Below are 18,588 nucleotides of genomic sequence, written 5' to 3' on the forward strand. Positions count from 1 at the left end.
GAACTGCTTTTTAAATTAGTTAACAGGAAAAAAAGAACTTCATGCTTTTATAATTTCATAATAATTAACTTTACCAGTGTTTCTTTCCCCACTCTCACCAATGTAGATTCAAATTACTGCCTGAGATCACCTGCTTTCAGGTTGAAGAACTTCTTTTAGTACTTCTTATAAGGTGGGTTTGCTAGCAACAAATTCTCTGGTTTATCTGTGAATTTTTAATTTCATTTTCATTTTTAAAGGATAGTTTTGCTGGATATAGGATTATTGGTTGAGATTTTTGAGCACTCAGAATCCCACTGCTATCTGACCTCTACTGTTTCTGCTCAGAAGTCAGTTGTTAACCTTACTAGTATTTCTTTATAAGTGATGAGTTTTTGTCTTGCTCCTTTCAAGATCTTCTCCTTATCTTTGACTTTCAGTAATTTTAACATGCTATGTCTATTTGTGGATTTCTTTCCATTTACTTTGAGTTCATTGAGTTCCCTGGATATGTAGGTTAATATCTTTCAATAAATATGGGGTGTTTCCAGCCATTATTTCACTGGACATATTTTTGCTTTCTCTCTGTTCTCCCGGTACTCCTGTTCCATGGATTTTGGTGCACTAATGGTATCCCACATTTCTCTGAGGCTCTGCTCTGTTCATTTTTTTTCATTCCTTTTTTCCCCGTTTTTGAGAGAACCCTTAGGCACATGGACTTCTCTATCTTCTGTTGCAAATGAAGTCAATTCCTTCAGGAAGAAATTAGGAGCTATCAGTTTTATGAACTCCTTAGGCCCCACTGGCAAAATCACTAAGTCCAAGCTCTGGAACAGGGAGTGGAAGAATGGCATGTTTTTCTTTGAGTCACACACCCACTTAAGGAGCTCAGCACTCTCCTGTGGTCTTCTCAGTTTGCCTCGTGTGGTATGGAACCACAGCCTCCTGGACATTAGGGCCCCAGTGTTCCCAACAGTACTTTACAAGTAAGGGTTAGCAGAAGAACAGAGTCCCCACCTCTTGACAGCACTCAGCTGGAACTGAGCCGCTGCAACTGGCAGTAGGTCAGGATGAGAAATGATGACCTACTTCCTGCTTCTCCAAGGAGGAAAGCCTTTCCTCCCCCAGGAGCTGGAGCTCCTGAAGGCAAGATCGGAAGTAAAGTTTCCGGCTCACTGAACTGGGAGAGGAAAGGGAGGCAGTGGTCTTTGCTCAAATATCACCGACTCTTGCTTTTCTTACCCAATTTTTGTAGGTATTTTTGAATAGATGTTTCTTCATTTGCTGTATGTCCTTTGGACCATTTCCAGGGGCTTTTAAAAGTTGTTTTGTTTTGTTTTTAAATAATTTTCACTAGTTTTACTGGGGACCAGCATCATGGGTCTCCTCAGGCTGTCATGCCAGAAGACAATCTCTGCAATTTCATTTTTGAAGAATTTATATTGTATTGTCAACTGTTTACGACATCCTAAAATCAGGCAGAGACAGACCTGAAGACTTTGACTTCCAGTGGAGATACAACTTAGTTTTAAGTGGGAAAGGTATATTTGCATGTGAACTGACATTACAATGGGTCAATCTCTGGGAAATATTTTCACATCATGATGACTTCTATTCCCTCTAAAACCATGTAACTGCAAGGATGCATACGTAATCAGCTAAAGAGGATTCCCATAAAATATCAGCAGTAAAAGAAATATTGCACAACAGATGGAAAAAGCAACTGACTTGACTACATAGAATAAATTTCAAGTAAAAAGTAAGCCCAAAGTCAAAAAGTAAACTAGAGTAAAATCTGTGGCAAGTGCAGAAAAGCATTAATATCTTTTATGTAAAAAGTTTTAATAAACCAGAAACATCTAATGTCTGAATAGGAAAAAAAGGTGAAGAATATGCTCAACTGTCAGAAGCTACACTAATAATGAACGATACCATCTAAAAAGCTCTCCTTTAATAATAACTAGAGATGTAATTTAAGACAGCAGTAATGGCCCGTTTTTGCATTGTGTAGTAGCACACATACATGGCTAGGTGAGTGTAAATTATTATACTCATCTCAGAAAGCAATTTGGCAAAATATAGCAAGACGATTTTTACTTTTACAATGCCATATGATGGAAATTTTAAAAAATCACCTTTATGTATAAAAATGTTTATCACAGCATCAGGAAGAAAAGCTATAAATATATATATGCAAAATAAAATGTTTAAATAGATTATGTTGCATCCATAGAACCATATACAACACAGACATTACAAACGGTATTTCATAGGGCTGTTAAATCATAATAAAAAAGTTACTGAAAAACGGAAACTAATTTTATTCACACTGCTACATGTACAAACACAGAGGAAAAATATAATATGAGGACAATGACTATTTATGAATTGTGGGCAAAAGTGATTTTTCTTTTTTATACTTTCCAATATAATTATCTTCCAAGAACAAATTAGAGTGATTAAAATAAAAATTAAAACATTTAATCACAAAATTACAAATTTATAATTTAAATAAATTACACATTTATATAAAAAGAGGAAAATTTAAAAGCACCTATAATCCTACCATCTGCTGTTAACATTTTAAAATACGGTCTATGTATATATACACAATATTGTTATAGTTGGGAAAATAGAACTAAACATTTAAAGAATTGAAATACATTTAAAAACCTACTTTGTCATCCACTGAATTTTAAGATCTCGTAACGCTTCAGTAAACTCTTCTTTCAAATCTTTCTCTTTTTCTGAATCTTTTTCCTTATCTTTGCTGCCGTTCTTAGTCTTTGTTGGTGGAGGTATTAAGTAGTAATGAACAGGGATTACATCCTACGAATGTGGAGAGAGATTCTTAGACAAATATGCTTAATTTTACATATGTCAAAATCATCTTCAATAGCTACATGTCATGTAAAATGGGCTGCACCTGAGTTGTACTACACTGTATTCTAGATTCTAGGGGTCACAATACACCAAAAATTCCAATCTCTGGTCACAGTAATATTCTCACAAACTGATGCTGAGTACTGATACTTCAAATATCTCCTTTAAAATAAAAGAGATAAGAACACACTTTTCTCCATTTGCGTATATTTGGTATTCTCGGCTTTCCTTGGCAGACAGATGACAAAAGTACACTAACCTTTCACATTTTAAATCTGAGAAAGGGATGAAATAAGTTCGAAGTAAAAAAAGATCCTCTAAGTAAATTTAAGGGGACATTTACACCTTCATTAAACCAACAGGACTTACTGAGTCCCCGCGATGTGCCAGGTAATGCTCGAATAGGTAAAGAACAGACCAGATGCTGACATCCGATATGAAGAAAACAAAACAGAATAAAAGGATAGAGTGACTGTCAGGTAACAAGGGGGAGCCGATGTACACAAAACGGCTACGGAAAGCCACTCTGAAGAGGTAATAGCTTATGCAAACGACCCTAAATGAACAAGGAGAAGATGAGCAAGTGTAAAGACCTGAGCTGGGTATAAAGCAAGCACAGCTGCATCTTCTGAGAAAGCAGGCAGCAGCCAACTTCAGTAGGGCTTGAGAGAATATGGTTTAAAAAAGAAAAAAAAAATACTATATATAGTATTCTAAGTGCACTAAGAAGCATACCAGAAGAGTTTTACAAAAGACAGTGACATGATTAAAGATTTCTGCTTTTGTTTAATGACTCTAGTTCCTGTATGGATGAAAATTTTGGTTTGTGTTCTATTTGGAAAATAGATTATAGAGAGTAAACATGGAGGCAGGAAAACAACAAGTTAGGAAACAAACCTAGGAAACCCTATGCAGCGCCTTAGACTAAAAACAAAATTGGAGAAAATGAACAGATTCGAGATCTTTAAAGGTAGAACCAATGCGTTTGCCGACAATGCTGAAAAATATGTAGATGAATAAGGTTAGGGATGGAGAATGGAAAAAGCAGCTCTGTAAGTGAGAAAGGGAAAACAAAAAGCACCTGGGATCATGGAAGCCTTGAGGAAAAACCAGCAAGAAGGAAAATGATCAACTGCCCACCTAGCTGAGAGGCAGTGTACGATGAAGTAGGAAGGAACTGAAAACCTGGCAGCATAGAGTCTGCTGACCCCCTTGGACAAGAACAGTGTCAGGGGACAGCAGAAGAGTCCAGGCCAGAGAAGACAGAGATGAAAAGAGAATGGAAGTCAACATGTCTGTGGGTCTTTTGAGAAGTTTTGCTTTGAAGACAGCAGCAGAGAAATGGAGAGTAACTGTATTTATTTTATTCACAGATAAATCTTGACTTGTGAAAGGTAAAGCATTATTTGAGAAATGAAATCACAAGCTATACCTGCTAGATTTGTTTTTGGCACAATAACTGGGTGTCCTTAATTAAGTTATTATTTATTAAGTCAGTTCCTCAATTTCTATCTTTGGGTTTGTATTTAAAATGGTGCTAAATTAAAATACTATATTCATTTTAATTAACAAAGTTCATAAAATTGAAACAAATGTTACCAAAAAGACATTCACTGAAAAAGCTTTACTCTGGATGAGTAAAAAAATAATATTGCAAGTCCCCACCTCCCCGTAAATAGGATGTTTAGGAGCATATACTACACAAACATTCCCATTTTAACAATTTTCACAAATCAACACAATTTCAGGGTATAAAATGATGTAACAGTAAACACCAGGAACTATGGTTGTAGTTCTAATAGTATTCCAACACAAAATAATAACTGCTATCTCCATACTGATTCATTTAAAGCACAGAAAACCACTTTGATGTCAGATAACCATATAAATCCATTTGTAGCCACTGGCTGTCATTCTCCCTCTGAGGTCAGGGAGCCAGAACCTGTAAACAAAGTCCTTATGTGAAACATGAGACTGGGAAAAGGAAACAGGTCTACTGCTTGGGCTAGCTCTTTCAGGACCCAGCTGCCTGTCCTCCTCCTCTCCTTCTCAAGGTTCACTCTCTGGGCAGGCACTGCCCTGAGCAAAGCCAAGGTAAGCGCAAAATCTGAGCTGATCTTCTACCAGCAAGTTCTTATGAAAACAGACTGCATCAGTGTCATCAGTACAGTAAAGACAACACATCTAGGAATTGAAGGGGCTAAGTGGCCTCCAATATTTACTTTCTGTTAATATAGCTCCAATTTCCATGGAATTGAGCTTCTTTGCCACCTAGTGTGCTAGAACGAGCGGTCTCCAGTCTTTCTCCCTGAGCTTCCCGCACCTCCTCGCCATATCAGGGAGAGAGGTCTGCTGCTCTTAGGGAGGTAGCCTATATGTTGTGAGGCACTTCCTCCTCAGACTCAGAGATATTTGCTATTGTTTTAGTACAGAACAGAGAAAAGAGAATTGAATTTAAAATGAGCCATCTTCAGGAGAATGGCGGGAACCCGGGAGGCGGAGCTTGCAGTGAGCTGAGATCCGGCCACTGCACTCCAGCCTGGAAGACAGAGCGAGACTCCGTCTCAAAAAAAAAAAAAAAAAAAAAAAAAAGAGCCATCTTTAAAATTAATTTAGGATTTACAATTAACTCTAACAAGACCTATCAAAAGTAGGAAAGAAGATATCCTAGCAACCTCAAACTATCATTAAAAGCAAAAAAGAGACAAAGAAAGTTTATGATGAATTATCTCAGGGAAACAAAAATCAAGGTTTTGTAATCAGCATTTTACATATTAAATATATCAAATTAACTATAAAAGTTAGTGTAATCCTACAAGATGCTTCAGGACAGGCAATTTTTTTATTAGTAAAAATTATAAACCTGGTAGTTTTAATTTATAATCAAAAGAAAAATGGCGCTATTTGTCACTTGCTGTATCACAATAATTTCTTCTTTGTGCCAATATTAATATTTTTATGACAATTCTCAAGGAGTTAACATAGTATCAATTTAATAGAAATAATTTTGTACCTTTAATCTTGAGAAATCTTGATTATGGTTTAAAGAGACAGTCAAGAAGAATCTTCAGAGCAGAAATGCTATGAAGATTTCTCTACAGTATGTATTTAATGGTTAAGTTTAGAAAAAAAAGCATTCCAGCTATTCAAGAAGCATTTCAACAGTGTTCAAACAGTGTTATTCAGAAAGTCAAACTCACCTGCCAAACCAATATCTACTCTCTGGGCAACACAATGCACTGTAAGTTAAATTGTGGTTCCAAACAGCAATTTCTTTAGTTCTTAAAATTATTAGTAACTGAATATTCAAAATTTTAAAAGTTTCACATAAACCATTTTAAAGATGTGTATCATATTTGAGTGCTATTTATAATCTGTTAAAAGTGACAATATTCAGGTTGGGTGCAGTGGCTCATGTCTGTAATTCCAGCACTTTGGGAGGCTGAGCCAGTAGGATCGTCCGAGGCCAGGAGTTTTAGACCACCTTGGGCAATAAGACCTCTCTCTACGAAAAGTAAAAATTAGCCAGGCATAGTGGCACATGCCTGTAGTCCCAGCCACTCCAGGGAGGCTGAGGTGGGAAGATCGCTTGAGCCCAGGAGCTGGAGGAAACAGTGAGCTACAATTGTGCCAGTATAATCTAGCCTGGAGTATAGAGTGATACTCTTTAAAAAAAAAAAAAAAAAGTATATTATTGCATTTTACAAGGAATTTTTTTTTTTTTTTTGAGACGGAGTCTCGCTCTGTCACCCAGGCCACCCAGGCTGGAGTGCTGTGGCCGGATCTCAGCTCACTGCAAGCTCCACCTCCCGGGTTCACGCCATTCTCCTGCCTCAGCCTCCCGGGTAGCTGGGACTACAGGCGCCGCCACGTCGCCCGGCTAGTTTTTTGTAGTTTTTAGTAGAGACGGGGTTTCACCGTGTTAGCCAGGATGGTCTCGATCTCCTGACCTCGTGATCTGCCCGTCTCGGCCTCCCAAAGTGCTGGGATTACAGGCTTGAGCCACCGCGCCCGGCACAAGGAATTTTAAAAAGGGTGACATACTTTTTCAAGTCAAGTCACTGAAACCCAGAGAAAAAAATCTATTAAGAATTATATACAAAATGCTATTTATCTTCATCAACCGGGAATCATACATGTATTTTTTTCTTCGTAATGTGACTATAAAACTGTAATACTAATTATTTCTAAAATAAGAGCTTTATTGTGTACTTGCATTGAAGACAGAAAGGAAGAAGCAGAGATAACTCTAGCTGCTAAGTTCTTCAGATGAAGCTTTACTAATCATCAAGTAAATGCCTTTCTATTCATTCAATGTTTTCTTAACTATACAACCTAATTCAAACAAAATCTACCAAAACTTGCAAAAGGTCAACTAAAATAAGAAAAATAATTGCTATGGCTTTCGTGATAAGTGCCTTCTATTTTTAATAGATTCCTAGAGTACCTTTTCCTTGTTCTCTAAAGCAGTGACTTGCAAACTATTTTCACAATGTCCCAAAGATATACACATTAATACATAAAATGAAATTACAATTTTATGAGTCTGATGAACTGACATTTCCTATTTTTAAAAAAATGTTGTTTTGGCCGGGCGCGGTGGCTCAAGCCTGTAATCCCAGCACTTTGGGAGGCCGAGATGGGCGGATCACGAGGTCAGGAGATCGAGACCATCCTGGCGAACACGGTGAAACCCCGTCTCTACTAAAAAAAATACAAAAAACTAGCCGGGCGAGGTGGCGGGCGCCTGTAGTCCCAGCTACTCGGGAGGCTGAGGCAGGAGAATGGCGTAAACCCCGGAGGTGGAGCTTGCAGTGAGCTGAGATCCGGCCACTGCACTCCAGCCTGGGTGACAGAGCGAGACTCCGTCTCAAAAAAAAAAAAAAAAAAAAAAAATGTTGTTTTTATCCCATTACGTGGCCCCCAAATCGATCAAGACACCCAGGTGAGAAATACTGATCTTTAGATCTTTCTCCAGAAAGATGATTCCTAGTTATGTGTATTTTGTTTGGACAAATTATTTACTATTATGTAATAATACGGACATTTCAGAAGACATTTTAATAAAGGAATTTAAGCTGTTTATAGAATGGCGATTCCCCAGTTCCATATGACTATGAAATAAGAAATATAAAGTTATCTTTTGTTTATACATTAAGACATTACTGATTTTCCCTCTGTAATTCTTTCTGTTTAAAAGGAAATCATGAAAATGCTGAATGAGGTAGCAGGTCTTCACCAGAAAGTGTATTAAATATGCAGTCCCTTTCATACATATACATACACACACACACACACACACACACACAAACATATATATATATATATGTTTGTTTTGTTTTGAGACAGGGTCTCACTCTTGTCGCCCAGACTGGAGTGCAGTGGTGCAATCTCAGCTCACTGCAGCCTCCGCCTCCCAGGCTCAAGCGATCTTTCCACCTCAGCCTCCCATAGAGTAGTAGCTGGGACTATAACTGTGTGCCACCACGCCTGGCTAATTTTTGTAGAGAGAGGGTTTCACCATGTTGCCCAGGCTGGTTTCAAACCCCTGAGTTAAGGGATCTGCCCAACTTGGCCTCCCAAAGTGCTGGAATTATAGGCATAAGTCACTGTGCCTGGCCCTAAAATATATTTATAGCAGAAATTTTCTTTTCTGAGTTAAATCTGCCGCAGCAGTAAATCGAAGATTGCTGAATATGCTGCAGAGAGGCGGATCAGACCACTTAGTAGCGATGGCCTTAAAATCTGTTTGTGGTCTTAGCGTGAGCTTTCATTGTCAGTGAACAGTCCTTACTTCTGTTCCTGCGACGTCCATCGCTCTTTCTTGCTTCTGTTCTTTCAGAACCAGAATGGACACAAGAGCAGGGAATAAAGTTCACTTTAAAAAGCTGCAATATTTTATTAATCAAATCACCCAATTTAAAAGTGCTTTTAGACTTTAAAAATAATTAAGTGCTTTAGCTTATATGGCTAAAAAAAAAAAACTATCATATCCATCTCTCTGTAAAATTATAAATATGAAAAATTTCAAATATTGTTACTTGTTATCATATCTGTAGCAAGAAATGAATAGCATTAAAATTTCTATATACACAGAGAAAATGAGTCTTCCAGGAATTTATGGTGGGGAAAAAAAAACCCTTTAGGAAAGCAGTATGTCAACAATGCTTGTAAGTAGAGCTAACAGCACTATACTTCAGAATGCAAAGAAAGGAAACTAAGGGAGACTCATTTAAAAAAAAAAAGTTTATAATAGTGACAGAAAAAAGTTTAATATGCAAATAAGGCTTTAAGACATCTTTTTTAAGAACTGACAATCAGTACCTTTTTAAATTTTCCTTGTCGTTTTGCTGCAGACTGCCCCTGGGAGTTAGAACGACATTCTGTAAGAAAACATGCATAATCTACACAGGATGGAGACAGAACCTCTGTCTAATTGTCTTTCAGTTGATGTTCCACCTGTGTCATACCACTTAGAAGGCTCAGGTCTGTGATCAAGATGGCACGCTTTTAAAGAAAGCAACATTGCCACTTTCATTTCTTAAATAAGAAAAAGTACTCAAATATGTTATTACTAAGAGTACGTGTCAACTTCTTATTGAAAAATTTAGTAGATCAAAATCCATTACTTATGAAAGCATTTCTTAAAATAGTAAATTTAGTTGATGGTCTAATCTGATTAAAGGGTACCACAACAACCCCACAGCCTATGCATTCCTATAAAAAGCAACAAAGTTACTGTGAAAGTCAAAGTGAAGTAAAAGTTACCTTCCCAACTACCAAAAAACAAGAAATGCTAAACCACTGAGAAAAGATTACATAAACAATGTGATGGAAGTTACTATGAACTCAACAGCTTTAAGTTACTGCCTTCTCCCAGGAAAGTCTCCCTTGATAAAGCGCTACCATAGTTAACACCACATATTTGTAATTTAATTTCACAATTGTCTTCTAAAACAATATAGCTGGGAAGTAGTAACTATTTCTGAATTGCTAAAAGCCCATTATTTTACTAATAATGCTTTTCTGTTATACTCTTCACAAGTAAACAGACTCTTCAGAAGTGTCATCTGTCATCTGAATGAAAATTCACAGCTGAAGCCCAATAGCTGAAGCAGCTATGCTTCCTGTGAAATGAAATCTACAAAAAAGACTACCAGGGTTTCTTAAATCAGTGCACGTATTAATTGCAAATCATTAACTACTAATTTACTTCAAATTATACTAAAGTATGTATGTATAAACAGTATAAACTGAAACGAGACCCAAGAAATGTCAGGGTAGGCAACTTTTTCTAAGCACAAACTTCCCCAATTATGCTTCAATGACAGTAAATAAATGCCCTTTGATTCAATACTGGCAAGAAATAAATATAATTCTTAAGATATATAAGATCTACTCATTTTGATAATAGCATTTATGTAGCAGGCGTACTCAGCTCTGTAAGAAGTAATAGTAAAGAGAGATACAAAACTGTTAAGAATGACAACTTTTACTGGCATTGAGCAAAAATGATTTTTATGACAAAAGGTGATAGATCTATATAAACACCATTCTCCTAATACATTTTTAATGAAAACACAGAAGGAAAAAACAAAAACAGGTAGGTACTTGTAAAATTGTAAGGTTTATCTCTAAACAACAACAAACATATTTCTAACAAAAAGCATCATTCTGAAATTAAAAAGTAATACCAAAAGAAGTATCTCGTATTTTCCTACTTAACCATGTGAAATTCCAATGAGAAAGGTCTGTAGAAGTGTGAAGCAGCATGTTTTAGAGTAATAATTGTTCTACTTTTTAAAAGCACCCCAAGATAATCTGATTTATTCCTATGTCCATAATCTTATATTGGTTAAACTTCTATAACATGTTCTAATCTTAAACATCATATTTTTTAAAGCCAATTTTGATTTGTATTTATGTGTTTCACGGGAAGTTCAAGTGCATTAGCCACAGGAGGTAAGACAAGTTCAGGGCCTGAGTACTGCCGGCTTGTGAAAAAGAAGCCTAAATATTTCAAAAGTAGGATACATTTTAAAAGACAACTAAATATTAACTGACCTTCACTAGTAACCTGGGAAAAAAGGATTAAATTTTTTTTCCCAAGAGTATCTTCTCTTTTACCCATTCTGAAATGTAGAATTAATTCTTATCTTTAAAGAAATGGAAATTTTATAATAGGTAATTTCAGTGTTTAGAAAACCAATACTTACAGCTTTCTTTCCTAGTTCAGTCTTTGACAATGTTAAGGATCCTGCAAGATAGCATCCAGGTCCTGCCCCTTTAGGTATTCTAAACAAGAGAATTCAAAGAGAAAAAAAGCAACAAAAGAGAAAGTTTCACAAAGACAAGTAAGGAGAAAAACATGAAAACAATTCCACATTGAATTCATTCCCATAGCTAAGACTTCAAAAATCAAAGGAAGAAATGACTTCAGCCAAAAAAAAAAAAAAAAAAAAAGACAACATACTCCAAATTTAGCCTAGATGTCATAAACTTACATTAAAAGTACTACAGTGTATAAGATGGGCAGTAAGTAAAAGCAATGTTATCACTTACTTATCGTCAGGTAAGGAAGTAACAAAGAATGGCTGGTTATATTTGGGTGGTAATGTCAAGTTGCTTGATTTCTTCTTCCCTAGAAGTGCAAAACTATGATTTTCATGAATATCTAAGCTCAAGGTATTAGACAATCTATGAGAAACAATAAATGGAAGGTCTTTAAGGCGTTCCAAATCACTGATTTGCTCATGGCGAATTTGCAGTCGAATTGTATAATCTCCTTTCTCCAGTTTCAAAGAATACTAAAAAAGAAAAACAACATTTGGGAAAAGTTAAGTTTAACCAAGTCAGCGGAAATCACTGAAAGAGGATACAGTGAAAGTTACCATTCACAGACTCGCTTATAGTATGTGAGGTACAGTGCAAGGCACTATCCAGACTTTCATATACACACAAAGTCCCTAGTATGCCGGTGAGCAGACAGGACCAGGGACATCAAGTGACTTGCCTGACATCACACAGAGTAAACTATAAGACAGCGGGAGTCAGGTCTGACTTCAAAGCCCTTATTCCTTCCAAAAACATTAGCAAAATTGGGGCACCACAGAATATCTAAAACAAATACACACACACACACACACACACACACACACACACACACACACACACATAACTTATTTACTTTTAGAGACGGGTAATCCTTATTTACTTTTAGAGACGGGGACTCACTATGTTGCCCAGGCTGAAGTGCAGTGGCTGTTAACTGGTGCAATCATAGTGCACCATAGCCTAGAGCTCCAGGGCTCAAGCGATCCTCCCATCTCAGCTTCCTGGGTAGATGGGATCAGAGGCATGTGCCACCATGCCCAGCTGATCTTCCAATTACAAGCAAAATATCACTCCTTTATTACAGACTTGAAACAAACAGGAAACCAATAGAGATCAAGGAATACAAGTTTATTACCCAGTTAACAGGTTCAAGAGGATGAGACGCTGTATCCTGTGTCAGCCACTTTTTCTGAGATTTAAAAAGTAACCAAAGTAATAGCACTGCAGTAGGCCATTCTGTAATGAGATGTGACTGCTACTTGCTTTGAGGAAAATAGATATCATTCCTTTAACAACGAATTGAAAAAAATCTCCATAAATTATTTTCATTTGTCAGCATAAAATTATACATGTTACAGGAAATGTCTCATTTCTTTGCAGTAATCTCTAAGGGATAAAATATCTATAAATTATGTGATTTTTCTCTTCAATAAAACAGCACAAAGCATAGTGCCTGGTATGTAGTAAGTGCTCATTACAGAGTTGTCCAGTGAGGTAGCAAATTTAAAAGTACAAATCAACTGAAGACACGTGGCCACCGCTGCAGTGCTCTCTTTAGCCCCCTCAGACTTAGGATCATTTCAAGAGGTTCACATATCTTTGATGTATGCTTTGATCTACCTTCAGATAGGTAGAATCAGTGTATAGGAAGGAGAAACACTACACACATCAAAAGTTATGCTGGCCAATGTGGCAAGCTTCACCTTTGTCCTCCTCTAATTCAGCGCAACTACATGGTGAAAGAGTTGACACAATCTGTTCTTCACCAACTACAACAAACAGGCTCTTGTGGTTTGTGAAAGTACTAAATGCAAAGCTATCATTTTCTTTTTTTAAAGTATGAATGTTACCATAACAATAAACCAGGCTTTTGTTAGTTCAGGAAGGAACTTCTCGATTTTATACCTGATGTGGATAGGCATCACCTGAACCCATCTGTCTTTTGTTCTGGTCAAAAATAATCCACAGTTGGCTGTCAAATTCAGATTCATATAATAGTTCACAAAGTAGTGGGCAGCTTGGAGTTACTTCCCCACTCTTGGGCTATTAAAAAAAAAAAGGATTACTTTGCATGATTTGCATATAATTTGATAATGCAAATTTTTAATATTGTTATTGACATGAGACTTTTTCATTTAAAAATGAAAAGTACGTGTGGCAAAAAATTTTGAAAATATAGAACACATAGTATTTTGGCACTTAGAAAAGTCACTGCTCTCTTACAAACCTCTGAAAACACACACATGGCTATGTGTATTCATTAATAAAGCAATATATACATATTTCAGGACCTCTAATTACTTTATAAAACTGAAATCTGAAAACTCACTGAAACCGATTCATTTCCCTAACATTATAACCAAACTGATGTGTTTCAGTAACAGTATTATTGAAATCTCATTGATCCAGCATTTACACTGGCCTCCATTACTTCCGCCACCCATTCCACCTGGGAGCTACTCTGATCTTTTCCTGTTCCAGTGCCTTCTTCACAGAAAGCAATCAGGCCCAGCATCATCATCAGAAGACAGATGGTATTTCTGAGCCTTCTAATCATCCCTGGGTCAGATGGACAGTGATCAGTGATTTTATCAACTAAGGCTCAAGGTTAGGTCACCACTCAATTACGTTTTGTGACTTTACGACTGAATGGCATTTAATTACAAATTATAACTTCCTAAAGAGTAATTCCAGATTAACCAATGTTAATCACTTGATTCTGTTTTATATATATACACCATATACACTGTCCTTCCATTTTTGATTTTATGAATCATAAATAAAACACAAAAGTTCATCCTTTACTAGGCAAACACTTACTTGATGAAAGTTGTATGTCAGGACCATCTCATAAAGTTGACGGTTATTTGGCAAAACATCTCTTGATCCTAAAGGTTTTGTTTTTGCACTCACTGGGCTGTAATGAGGAAACTACATAACTGGTTTGATTCAAGAGTTCATTGAAACAGACAAATAAAATCATAAGCAACAAAATCTGTAACATATTGCAAAAAGTGACAGATGAACCTTCCTGAGAGCTCTCCTTCTCAGTATACTCTACAATATTTTAACCATTAACTTACATAATTCTTTGATTGAATCATATCAATACACACAGTTTAAATTTTGCAATAAATATTACAAAGGCAATCTTTGTATGGCAAAAACATTTTCAAATACCAAGAAATAGCTCTTAACACAACCAAATCCCAACACTAGGGTGACAACTAAAAGTGTGGTAAGACAGGTTCTGATTTTGACCCCTTGTGCAAACTATTGACAGTACTGTGTTGTGCAAAGCACAGACCTCCCCAGACCCCTGCTGCTCACCAGATAGCAGGGGCCACACTCAGCCCTCCTCCTGGCCGAGGGAATGGTATTTCATATTTTTAGTAGTCCTCTGAAGGAAGCTGCTAACATACAGATTTTATAAAGGAGAAAACTGACATTGAAGAGCACGTTTTAAATATAGTTTAAAATGTCAGTGAAACATAATCTACTCCTTTAAATTTAGCTCCAATATTTTTAGATTTAGGAAGACAACATTAGGATGATATAAATTGGATCTATCTTCAAAAGCTGGATGTTTTAATTTTTATTGATAATTCTAGGAAGTGGTGCATCTTTAGACATTACCATGTCACTGACTATTGTCCCTAAATGGTTATTTTAATGCACTTATGACTAGGCTGCATGCCGATGAGTTAAGGTCAGATTAAACAACAGAAACCAGGTATCTTTATAACACAGTGAGTATGTGCACACAGGTCACAGTGCCCTGCTTTTGTAAGGGGAGGTGCTGAGGCACAAACAGCAGGCTACAGTACTTAAGTTTCTACCATTCAATAAAAATTTCAGTATTGCAGTTTCTACAAATGATTGCACTAGGACTCACAAAATAATATCAGAGAGAATGTTAACTTGCTCTTTTACGGCAAGAAATAAAAAGGTGAATGTCCACTGATCCTAACTAGTCATGATAGGGATCAGCTACCCACCATCTTTGACTTTGCTGGTCAGGTGGGACAGTGAAGCTGGAAGCTGATACTGGGGCTGCCTTGCAGAGATCAGCAAGGATAAAATTCTCACCTCCAGCACGCAGGTGGGTTTAAAAAAAGGCTCTTTTATCAGAGTGTAAGAGATCCCCCCAATCTCTATTCAATATTTGTAGTCCCTTAAACATTAAATGATACCGTAGTGTTTGGACCCAGTTCTTTAAAGTTATGCAGGGAGCCAGATCTTCGTATTTCAAGGAGGACTGAACATCAAAACGGTTGATTCCTTCCGACGCATGCTACAAAGGATATTTGTCAAATTACTTTCTCAAACTTTATGAAAAATAAGCAATATTTTGTACCGAAAATAAATGTGTCCAATATAAAGTTTATAAGTACCCACACACAAAGCCTACTGTTATCTTCAGAACCACAGGTAATTTCCCCTCATTAAAGTTTAAATCTAACCAATGAAATTCTCTCCAATAACACAAGTAACTGACATTAACAATTATGAGAATGTTATAGAACTTACAATGTTTAACTGAGGAGCAGTACACACTATCCCATGGAAAGAAATGGTATAATCAATGTTGACATCACTGAGACTTGCCCACCAACGAGCAATGCAAAATTCAATTGCTTTTCCACCCTGCAAATAAAAGTAAATAAAATATATCTCTTATTTTTCTCAAATTACAGAATATAAATACTAGCTGTCTCAGAGCAATTCCATGTTTTCAAACTTTTCCTATTTGTAGCAATAAAACTCAAAAATTTGAACAGCTATGCTAAGAGTTAGACAAATCATTTGCATGTATATTTGCAAAGATGTGGTGCAAGTATTTAAATATATATAGTTATTTACTCATAACCCTATGCTTCTTGTCATAAAAGATCCTAGGCAGCTTCTGAAAGCACATATAATAAAGCAAATGTGATTTGATTACTTCAAAGTGAAATAAAAAAATTGGACCAAAAGAAAAATAATCAAGTATAATGACACAAGAAATATACTACAACTTTGTAAGGCATACTCAATAGGCACAGTTGAGTTTGGGCTCACAGCTGCCTGGCAACCAAAACAAAATGACATTACGGTCATTTACATCTTTCTCCCTGTTAAAAAACAAAAATAAGAAAAGAAAAAAAAAATTGCTCTTAGCACTGAGTTTTAAAGTACGTTTTCTAGCTATCAGTGAATTTAAAAGTTTAAAAAGATGAATCATGCAACACTGATCCATGGAAGAACACAAATGAAAAGTAACCAGAAACAAAGAGATATTGTGAAAATCCCACAACCAACTGAAAATACAAAGGAGCGAGTTGAAGGAAGAACATCAGTACTTTCACCTTCTGTGGAAGAAAGACTAGTCATCATTTCCAACACCACAGATAAGAATGCAGTGCTGCCATCATTTGAGAGAACTTAGACATGAAGCAGTAGCAGTCTTCCTCTAATGCAAATTAGCCTTATAGCTTCTTAACAACACAGCATTAGGAAAATAACTTAAGTGACATGCAAACAAGTCTTAAAGAAATTAATCTACTGTACAACAAAGAATAATCTAAATCAGGGTCCAAACTAGAAGACACCAGAATCTACCAGACTAGTATGTTTCTTTAATTAAACTATTCAAGAATTACAGAGATAATTACCTCCAACTTGATTTCAAGTACCCTAATTAGATTTTCTATCTTCCTACTTCATTTTTTTTGGCATTAAAAAATATCCCAATGTGCTAAATACAAAATATAAAATGAAATGCAAATACTTAGTCTTAGCCCATACCAAAAAGGCAAATAAATTGTTTTAGGATTATAAACTGTAGTTAAACTTACTAGGACAGGAAAAGCTTCAGTCAGTGTTCCTTTCTCTGGAAGAGAACAAAACTTATAGAATTCATGGCTTCGATATGCTCTTTGCTTCACAAGCTGGACTGCATGAAGAACAAACTTTGCTGATACCTCAGAAGAACACGAACACACTGTCACTTCTAAAATAAGAAAGGAAGAAGCAAAGCTTTAAACTTACAAGACCTAAAATTGACATAAGTGGCTTTAATAATGCCCACTTAGGGAATAATTCCCATGTAGGGAATTAATAGGAATCAAAAATAAAATGATACACTCAAATCTGCGTATTTCCGTAAAAACAAAGAATCAATAAAATATTTAAAAAGTTAGAGGAGTAGATTTTCTATGGGAAAGAAAGAAACTGGTATTAAAATGAACCACCACCATGATGCTGCAAACACCTGGAAACAGCAGGCTGTCCATAGATGCATACACAGTTTTATTAATTGGGTACCTTTTAAAATCCCTCCTCATTTTAGCTGCAAACCAATCAATTCCAGATAAAGGTAGGTAGGTTGTATTTTTGGAAACCTCTATTTGTTATCATGCCTCAATTCCTCATTGATAACTTTTCCTAATCTCTCTTCTTGGTCTACTTCTGTCCTGTGTGCTTCTACAAAACCTGGCAGGACTACACATGCTTAACTTTACTCTGAGGCAGCGCTGGAGGTAAGCCAAGATCACCGCAATGCCAGATTGGCAGCTTTTCTAAAGAATACCCAAGCTAATTGAAGGGAACTGAAGCAAGGCGCAATCCCGTGGCTCATAAAACCAAGTGGGCACACAGCTCTCAGGACCTAGTCAGTTGCTGAGAATACAAAATCCAGTGTTATGACAATATTTCTAATTATTTGAAATAAAACTAAGACTGTTAAATGCTCTGAACTACTTGCATTCTAGATTACTGGATAATTGTTATTCAAAAAATAAATTCTTTTCAATACCGACCTAAACCAATCATAAATCAGTGCCATTTATCACTAAACAAATACCCAATTCAGTATTATAGATTTGTATTCTTTAATTTACTGGTGCACAGGTTACCGGAGCCTGGAGCCGTACAACTCCAAGGGGCCCTATGAGAATGGTACCCCAGAAATGTTGAACACAGCAACTCTGAGTCCACTCCCTAGAAGTACTGTCCAGTGTGAGCGAAATCCCAACGAACACAAGCTATGTACCAAGTACTCTATAAAATCCCTGATCCTTACAACAGACTAACAACTGTATTTATAGTTGAAACAGAAGTTCAGAAAATTTAGAAACCTGCCTTCAGGTAACCATTAGTGTATGGCAGAGTGTGGATCCAAACCCAGACTTCTCAATTTCCAAAGCCCATGGCCTTGCCGCTACGCTGTGCTGTCTCCCTCTAATCCAGTTCTCTTAACTACAATGTCTTGGACTAGATGCTCTTAAGGCCTCTGGAAGCAGGGTCCTTGTCTAAGTAACTCACCACCTTAGCCCGTTGAAAAGGTCCTGGCACACAGATGGTACAGAAAAATATGCTTAATGAATGAGTCTAGTACAACCCCTGATTATC

At 36.5% G+C, this 18,588-nt stretch overlaps 1 protein-coding gene across 9 annotated transcripts in view; it reads right to left on the minus strand.

Moving 5' to 3' along the window:
* TPP2 (tripeptidyl peptidase 2) overlaps positions 1–18,588 on the minus strand; it is a 91,061-nt gene that overhangs the window by 19,516 nt on the left and 52,957 nt on the right. For 6 of the 9 annotated variants that reach the window (XR_004428978.1, XM_033177327.1, XM_033177325.1 and 3 more), the window contains 9 exons: positions 17,034–17,188; positions 15,727–15,843; positions 15,390–15,490; positions 14,017–14,113; positions 13,102–13,239; positions 11,425–11,669; positions 11,079–11,157; positions 9,187–9,225; positions 2,657–2,808 (listed from right to left, as the gene is read on the minus strand). Coding sequence is in view for 7 of the 9 variants with exons in the window: in XM_033177327.1 (XP_033033218.1) it covers positions 2,657–2,808; positions 9,187–9,225; positions 11,079–11,157; positions 11,425–11,669; positions 13,102–13,239; positions 14,017–14,113; positions 15,390–15,490; positions 15,727–15,843; positions 17,034–17,188 (1,123 nt within the window). In the remaining 2 variants the exon portion in view is untranslated. The remainder of the gene's footprint in view (positions 1–2,656; positions 2,809–9,186; positions 9,226–11,078; positions 11,158–11,424; positions 11,670–13,101; positions 13,240–14,016; positions 14,114–15,389; positions 15,491–15,726; positions 15,844–17,033; positions 17,189–18,588) is intronic. The other 3 variants (XR_004428979.1, XM_033177326.1, XM_033177324.1) reach the window with 1 other exon arrangement.

This window comes from Trachypithecus francoisi, unplaced genomic scaffold, assembly GCF_009764315.1.
Source record: "Trachypithecus francoisi isolate TF-2019V2 unplaced genomic scaffold, Tfra_2.0 Lachesis_group18, whole genome shotgun sequence".
NCBI classification, from domain to species: Eukaryota; Metazoa; Chordata; class Mammalia; order Primates; family Cercopithecidae; genus Trachypithecus; species Trachypithecus francoisi.